The sequence below is a fragment of the Gossypium arboreum genome, chromosome 1, assembly GCF_025698485.1.
Source record: "Gossypium arboreum isolate Shixiya-1 chromosome 1, ASM2569848v2, whole genome shotgun sequence".
In the NCBI taxonomy this organism is placed as follows: domain Eukaryota; kingdom Viridiplantae; phylum Streptophyta; class Magnoliopsida; order Malvales; family Malvaceae; genus Gossypium; species Gossypium arboreum.
Window position 1 is genome coordinate 115,758,138 of NC_069070.1, and position 8,693 is coordinate 115,766,830.

Below are 8,693 nucleotides of genomic sequence, written 5' to 3' on the forward strand. Positions count from 1 at the left end.
ATGGCAATTAATTCGGCCAATCTCGACAGGAAATCAGAGAGGAACATACGGGTTGGCTCAACTATAACTCGACCTACGCAAAGCTCGAGTAAGAAAAAATAGAAAAGAAAAAAATTACGATGTAGCTTAAACGAGCCGCCCATTTTGACCAATTGCTACAAGTATTTGTTGGTGAACTGCACGTTCATTTTAGGCATTGCATTTGCATATACTAATTGTTTGGTTTTCGCCTCTTTTAGAACCGAATCTTTGGTTTCAATTTAGTCCCAATAATCCAACATAAAATGTTTTGTAATACACAAATCACTTAATTCTATGTCAAACTGAAAAGCTCACCCTACACATTTGTTTCCAAAACCGGCCATTTTTAGTTGAAAGAAATTAAAATATGGTTCAAATAGATGTACTCTTTATATATTTATAATTTAATATTTCTATTTTACTTTTAAATTTTATTTTCTATTTTTCAATTTTGGTTTAATTGTTAACATGATTGAAATTTTTTGTTTATCCCACTAGTGTAGCATTTTAAAATAAAAGTAATCTGCTCACTTCATAATCCTGTGAGAAAAATATTAATATTGTAATAAATCTGATTTAAAAAAAACTTCATCGTATTAACAATTAAAGTTGTATTTTAAATCCAAAAAGTAAATGGACTAAATTATTCTAAATAAATGTAAAAATATTTTAACTTTTCAAAAAATGATGGATAGGGCAAATACTTGATACTCTTAGGGACGCAATCAAGATAAAACCTTAATTGTCAAATATAAATAGAGTTCTTAAACTCTACAAGTAGAGTCACGGGTTGACTTGTGTCTTATAGTAAAATATTAAAACAAAGACCCGTGACAATTTTTAAGATTATTTGTGAAATAAAAAGTATATATACTATCGATGTACCAAATACTATCCTAAATAATATGCAATAATATTTATTGTTAAAAAAAAAAAAAAGCATACTCAACTTATCAAAATAGAACACATGAAAATAATCTTTAAATGAATCGATATCATGTTTCAAAGAAGGGATATCAAAATTTTCATTGTCCTCAATTCCTCAATTTTAGAAAGATTACTATAAGAAATTAAAGGAGGAATGAGATTCATAGACTGCTCAATTGAGCTTAATGTTTCAACATTTTTCATTTAGAGAAGAAAAAAAATCAATTGTAGATTTTCAGATCGACTATCACTTCTATTAGCTAAAGAACGTTCTCACTCTCAGGCAAACCTTGGCTGCATGAAAAAGGGTCCGGTATTTACTGATCCTAAGCTGAAATGGTTAGTATTCATATATATATATATATATATATGTTCTTTAACCTATGGGATAAGTGTTTCAGATAAGTGTTTCTCGTTAGTTGATGGGATTTAGCAAACTTGGGTAGATTTTTTTTTTTGTGTGTGTGTAAAGGCAATGATAGTATGAAACGACTGTACTGATCCTAAAGAAATTGAAAAGCACGACAGTTAATTGGGCTATAAATTTGTTCTCACCATCAATAAGCTTCTAAAATTTCAGGCTATATCAGTTACATTTCTTTCCACGAATTTGGTTTTAATCACAAGAGATCCTTACTACAAGAGAGGCAAAGAAACTTTCATTTACAGATGACCTATTAAGATATCCTTGATCTTGAATTACCTTGACAAAAGATGAATTTCATATTTAAAGATCTATGTTGCTTTATACCTTGAAATGTATGCACACATGCAAGGCTACATTGTATATAAATGTACATTTCCCGTTTATATGTATCTTGTTCTATGTGCTCTCCTTTGATGGAAATGGACCATTAGCATGGAACGTTGCAATGTGCCTTTCCCATTTATATTTTTCTACCGTGTTTTACTTGTACGTGTACTCTTAGGATGATGAGGATGTGATTTAAGATATTTAAAAAGATAAGCATATCATGGTTTTCTGTTTTGAATCATTTTAGACAAGATTTAGTGTTAGAGTATATGACACCAAAAAGGTAGGATTTATTTATTGCAGATATTCATATGTTGTAGAATGATTAGAATTGACTAAATTCTTACAAGTATGTGTTAGAATTAAGTGACCCAAATTCTTATTTAAATAAAATACGATGGAAAATAAAATAAAAGTAAAATCCATATAGAACTAGACTTCTTTTATTTTATTTTAGAATAAGGTTTTAAACCTTATTAAACTCCATCTATTTTATATTGATTAGGATAAGGTGTTTCAATCCTACTAGAATATGGCTTTGCAAGCCTATAAATAGACATAGTCTATTCCTCTTGTATTTGAGTAAAAATTTTTCGACATAGTGAATTTTCTTCTCCTCTTGCTGTGGTTTTTTTCCGAAAGGGTTTCCACGTAAAATTTATGTGTTCTTTATTTTTATTTATTTTATTCTATTTTATTTTTAACAAATTGGTATCGAGCTTCCGGGTTATTCATCTCGATCACGGTAATGGCGTCTTTGAAGTATGAAATTCATTGTTGGATCGCAACACCGATTTGCGTTGTGGCAAATTAAGATGCAAGCGTTCTTGCAGATGGATCTAGAGGATGCCCCGCTAGGATAGATAAGATGCCTTCGACATTAACAGATGAAGAGAAGAAGCGTAAGGATCGAAAGGCATTAACACAATTACATCTGCATTTGTCCAACGAAATTTTGCGGGATGTGATGAAAGAGAAAGCCGCCATTGCATTATGGAAGAGGCTAGAACAAATATGTATGTCGAAAACTCTAACAAGCAAGTTGCATATGAAGCGGCGTCTTTATGCTCATCGTTTGGAGGAAGGTGCGTCAGACACGAACACTTAACGGTGTTTAAAGAAATTCTCTCAAACTTGGAGGCCATGGAGGTTCGATATGATAAGGAAGATCTAGGGTTGATTCTACTTTGTTCGTTGCCCGTCTTATTCAACCTTTAGAGACACGATTTTATATAGCCGCGAGTCTCTCACGGTTGATGAGGTTTATGATTCTTTAACCTCGTATGATAAGATGAAGCATCTTGTGGTTAAACCCAACTCTCGGGAGAGGGTCTCATTGTTCGTGGGAGACAAGACCGGAATGTTGATGATGATCGTGGTAGAACACGAGAACGGAATCCTCGTGGTAAATCTAAGGGTAGATCGAAATCTTCAAGCAGAGGAAAAACTTGCAACTTCGCAGAAGAAAGGGCACATTAAATCTGAGTGCTATAAGCTACAAAATAAGATTAAAAGGAAGGTTGCGAATCAAAAGGAAAACAACGGAAAATTCGGTGAAGGCGATGTTGTAGAAGACTACAGCGATGGTGAACTTCTAGTTGCTTCATCAATGATTCTAAAGTGGCGAGGAGTGGATACTTGATTCAGCTGCACCTTCCACATGAGTCCCAATCGGGATTGGTTTACAACTTATGAAACGATGTCGAAGGTGTTGTTTTGATGGGAAATAATGCTTCATGTAAAATCGCGGTGTTGGAACAATTGAAGTTAAGATGTTTGATGGAGTTGTCGAACACTTAGTGACGTGCGGCATGTTCGAATTGAAAATAAATTTAATTTTGTTGAGTACTCTTGATTCAAAAGGGTGCAGATACACAGACTAAAAGTGGGGTTTAAAAGATTTCCAAAGGGTCCTTGTTGTGATGAAAGGGCAAAGAAAGATTGCCAAGTTATATGTTTCTGAGGTTCTATCATTCTTGGTGATGCAGTTGTCGCTTCCTCTTCCTTGTCGATGATGATATTACTAAACTTTGGCATATCGCCTAGGGCATATGAGTGAGAATGGCATGGCGAAATTAAGCAAAGAGGACTTCTTAATGGGCAAGGAATTTGCAAACCGAATTTCGTGAGCCTTGTGTTTTTGGGAAGCAAAGAGAGTTCGATTCACTAGAGGAATCCATAACACGAAGGAAGCGTTGGAGTATATCCATTACGATCTGTGGGGCCGTCCAGAGTGCCTTCGAGAGGTGGAGCTAATTATATGCTAACCTTTATTGATGATTTTTCCGAAAAGTTTGGGCGTTCTTCTGAAGCGAAAAAGTGATGTATTTTCCACATTTAAGTCTTGGAAAATTATGATTGAAAAAGCAGACGGAAAAGCAGATAAAATACCTCCGTGCATGCAATGGCTTAGAGTTACGCTACGATGAGTTTAATAGATTGTGCAAGTCGGAAGGATCATGAGACACTTGACGATTCGTCATACTCCACAACAAAATGGCGTTGCGAACGAATGAACGAGCGATCATGGAGAAGGTTCGATGTATGTTGTCAAATGCCAACTTACGAAAGTCATTTTAAGCGAAGCGACCTCTCTTGCATGTTTTTGATCAACCGATCTCCATCCGTTGCCATTGAGAAAAAACTCCACAAGAGGTATGGTCAGTAATCCCGCTAATTATTCGATTTAAAGATTTTTGGGTGTCCTGCGTATGCTCATGTTGATAATGGAAAATTGGAACCGAGATCCATTAAATGCGTTTTTCTTGGTTATAAAGTGGTGTAAAAGGCTATAAGTTATGGTGTCTGAAAATAGAAAAGTTGTGATTAGCGAGATGTTGTTTTTGATGAAACGCTATGCTACCTAACTTATCTCTTAAAGACTCTTCCAATAAAGAAAACCAAAAGCGGTGGAGCATCGATTAATCTGAATCAACTCCTCAAGCCGGTACAAAATTGAGAATAGAGTTGCTTCTTCACCGCAATACTCTATCGCCAAAAACAGGACAAGAAGAGAAATTAAACCTCCAAAGAAGTATGCCGAGGTTGATCTAGTTGCTTATGCTTTAAATGTGGTGAAGATATAGATGCGAATCAAGAGCCATTTAATTATTACGAGGCGATTAGTGTGAAGACTCGAGAAAAGTGGATGTTTGCTATGCAAGAGGAGATGGAATCACTCCACAAAAAGCAGAACATGGGATCTTGTAAAACTTCCTAAAGGTAAAAAGGCATTCGTTGTAAATGGGTGTTTAAAAAGAAAGAAGGGACTCCAAGAGTTGAAGAACCGGATATAAAGCAAAGCTTGTTGCAAAGGGTTACTGATCAAATTCGAGTGGACTTCACAGATGTGTTCTCTCCAGGTTGTTAAGCATAGTTCGATTCGAGCTTTGCTTGGTATTGTTGCCATGCATGATTTGGAGCTTGAGCGATTAGATGTAAAAGCGCATTTTGCATGGAGAACTTGAGGAAGATATTTACATGCAACAACCGGAGGGTTTTATAGTCTCGAAAAAGAGGACTATGTTTGCTTCTTTGAAAAAGTCCCTTTACGGTTTGAAAGTCACCAAGACAAGTGGTACAAGAGGTTTGATTCCTTTATGACTTCTCATGATTTCAAAAGAAGTAGTTTTGACAGTTGTGTCTACTTTAAGACAAGCGGTGATGGTTCTTTTGTGTATCTACTTCTTTATGTTGATGACATGTTGATAGCGACAAAAGATAAAGAGAGATAAGAAAGGTTAAAGCCCAACTAAGTGAAGAATTTGAGATGAAAGATTTAGGACCAGCAAAGAAGATACTTGGTATGGAGATTCTCGGAGATAGAAAAGCAAGTAAATTGTACCTAAGTCGGAAGGGTACATTGAGAAAGTTCTTTGCGAGTTCAATATGCAGAGTGCTAAGCTTGTTAGTACTCCTTTAGCGACCATTTCGGACTTTCATCGGCCTTATCTCCTCAATCGGATAATGAGATTGAGTACATGTCACATGTTCCATACTCTAGTGCGATGGGATCTCTCATGTATGCTATGGTTTGTTCACGTCAGATTTATCATATGCGATCGGTCGCTTAGCGAGATACATGGCGAATCTGGTAAAGAACACCGGAAAGCGATTCGGTGGATTTTAAGATACTTACGAGGCACTACTAATGTTTGCTTACAGTTTGGAAGAACTAAAGATGGAGTTATAGGGTATGTTGATGCTGATTTTCTTTGGAGACCTTGATAGAAGAAGATCTCTCACGAGTTACGTCTTTACAATCGGAGGTTGTGCAATTAGTTGGAAAGCCACTTTGCAAACTACGATCGCTTTATGCGCTTAAAAAGCCGAGTACATGGCGATTCTTGAGGCTTGTAAAGAAGCTATTTGGTTGAAGGGACTATTTAGTGAACTCAATGAAGACCTTCAAATCAAGACGATATTTTGTGACGATCAGTGCCATCTTTCTTACAAAAGATCAAATGTTTCATGAGAGAACAAAACACATTGATATTCGGTATCATTTTGTTCGTGATATTATTGCTCGTGGTGATATTGTTGTGAGCAAAATTAGCACTCATGAAAATCCTGCAGATATGATGACTAAGTCACTTCCTATAACCAAGTTTGAGCATTGCTTAGACTTGGTTGGTGTTCATTGTTGAAGTTAAACCCTTAAGGGGTTTTTTGGAAGAGGTGAAGAACTTGTTTATTGAAAGTTCGCGATGAAGAACTTGTTCATTGAGAATTTGTGTCAAGGTGGAGATTGTTAGAATTAAGTGACCCAAATTCTTATTTAAATAAAATACGATGGAAAATAAAATAAAAGTAAAATCCATATAGAACTAGACTTCTTTTATTTTATTTTAGAATAAGGTTTTTAAACCTTATTAAACTCCATCTATTTTATATTGATTAGGATAAGGTGTTTCAATCCTACTAGAATATGGCTTTGCAAGCCTATAAATAGACATAGTCTATTCCTCTTGTATTTGAGTAAAATTTTTCGACATAGTGAATTTTCTTCTCCTCTTGCCTGTGTTTTTTTCCGAAAGGGTTTCCACGTAAAATTTATGTGTTCTTTATTTTTATTTATTTTATTCTATTTTATTTTTAACAGTATGAGCCACTATCCTATCTACTAGGCTCGGAGTACTTCCTTCATGCCTACGGTCCTTTTTTTGCTCTTTCAGCTGATGTTGTTGCAAGTTTGGTTGCTCTGAGAAACAACAGGTGGTGTTCATATTTATTTCAGAGCTAATCCCATAACTGTCTGTTAAACAATTTCTCTCTTTTCTTATGTTTCTTGTTCCCTCCTCCTCATATAATTGGGATCAGGGTTTTCAATGGCTGACAGTGTAGGCTTTTCCTGCAAACATTGGTTGTTTTTAACCCTTCTTTCGAACTCTGCATGCTTATTCTAAATTATTACTCAAACGATTGATTTCTTTTTTGTTCGGCCATGGCCAGCTTTGTTCACTAAATAAATCTACTATAACTAATAAACTATGCATGCTGATCAAGTCTTTTGTCTTTCCCTCCTCCATTGTTGTGATTGAAGAGGTTGAGGGTTGCTTGTAGTGGAAATTGTAGATTTTTCTTAAATGAAAAGTTTAATATTTGGAAAGCTTAATCGAATGTATATTTTGCAACACGTCATTTCTCATTTCGTAACATTAGTTGAGGTGACGTTACTAATGATGCATCCCTTACTTTTCAAATCTCTGATTTGTTACGATTGTTTCTGTTTTGTATGAGTTGCAGTTTTCGGATGTTTAGTAACGAAGATGTTACAATCGGTGCATGGATGCTTGCCATGAATGTCAACTTTGAGAACAACCGAAGACTGTGTGAGCGAAAGTGTATGCCTACAGTCATTGCTGTCTTGGATATCCCTAAATGTTCAGGTTAGTGTTCAACTAAAGCATACAAATAGTCATTCCAAGCTTGCCAAAGTACTTCAGAGCTTGTTAGGTTCGGCACATGATACCTGAGGATTTGCTTAATATAAATGGTATATTTGCCCCACGAGTTTTCTTTGTACGTTTCCATCATTCAAATGGTGGAGAACACCATGGGATCTGCCGATGTACAAGATTTCCGGTGATATGGATATCTGAATCTTTGAAGCTGAAAACGGTTGTGCAACAGACCAATGGTTTTGAAAGCTATAGACACATTGTGTTCTAATGTTACTCCTGTTTCACAGGACTATGTAATCCGGAGACAAGGATATTGGAACTTCATCGGCAAGAAATGTACTCAAATGGTTCAACGTTCCCATCGGATGATAAATAGCTTTCCTTGGCCTAAATTCACACAGATTTTTCTAATATTGACAAAGGTGTTTTAGAGAATTGCTTGCTCTGCTAAGTTGATCTCTGTTGCCGTGCTACACATCTTAACCTCCCTCCTTCAATCACCCCAACCCAATTTTGTTTTCCCATTTTTACCGACAATAAGTTTTCCAATATATTTTTTTACATTACCATTTTTTTTCTACCGGTTCAAACCAAAACCAAATTCACAAGGTTCCATTGCCTACCGTAAAATGTACTCTGCTACAAATTGTGATCTTGAAATTACCCCCCCTCCCCTCTTGCTCTTTGACATCATATTGGTCCCTAAATTTTTCTATTTGGTTAAATTTGTGTTTTTGCAGTGTATGTATCTATGTTTTTCTGCCTTGTGCATTGTCCCAAAGCTGATAATTTACAGTACATAGAAGCAGGGGAAATGCAACAAAATGATATTTGGTTTAACATCCTTAAAAGCTCGAGTTATATGTCTAAATTCTTACAATCTACATTTCCTTTTAAATTAGGGTTAGAAACCAAATACCAATGATTAGCTTAGGAATTTTTTATCATGAATTTTTGAAAACAGAGTTTAAATCCAAACTGGCAATAAATTCTCGAAATTAAACTCCAACAATACTAATGAAAATTACATCAAGAGTACATGAAATTTTACCAAAACCAAATACAACATCAAGGATTAAAAATACATA

At 35.4% G+C, this 8,693-nt stretch overlaps 1 protein-coding gene across 1 annotated transcript; it reads left to right on the plus strand.

Moving 5' to 3' along the window:
• Nucleotides 1-7,981, plus strand: LOC108481824 (probable beta-1,3-galactosyltransferase 14). Its single transcript, XM_017784903.1, has 5 exons — nt 1-51; nt 1,157-1,291; nt 6,804-6,916; nt 7,448-7,590; nt 7,893-7,981. The coding sequence occupies exons 1-5, from the start codon at nt 1-3 to the stop codon at nt 7,979-7,981; spliced, it is 531 nt and encodes a 176-aa protein (XP_017640392.1).
• Nucleotides 7,982-8,693: the final 712 nt, after the last annotated feature.

What these genes read in the sequence shown, in the direction of transcription:
- LOC108481824 (XM_017784903.1), top strand. Translation starts at nt 1, where the DNA reads ATGGCAATTAATTCGGCCAATCTCGACAGGAAATCAGAGAGGAACATA. An exon ending in AATCAGAGAGGAACATACGG is followed by an intron (nt 52 to 1,156) that starts GTTGGCTCAACT and finishes TTTTTCATTTAG; the next exon opens with AGAAGAAAAAAAATCAATTG. An exon ending in GGATATCCCTAAATGTTCAG is followed by an intron (nt 7,591 to 7,892) that starts GTTAGTGTTCAA and finishes CCTGTTTCACAG; the next exon opens with GACTATGTAATCCGGAGACA.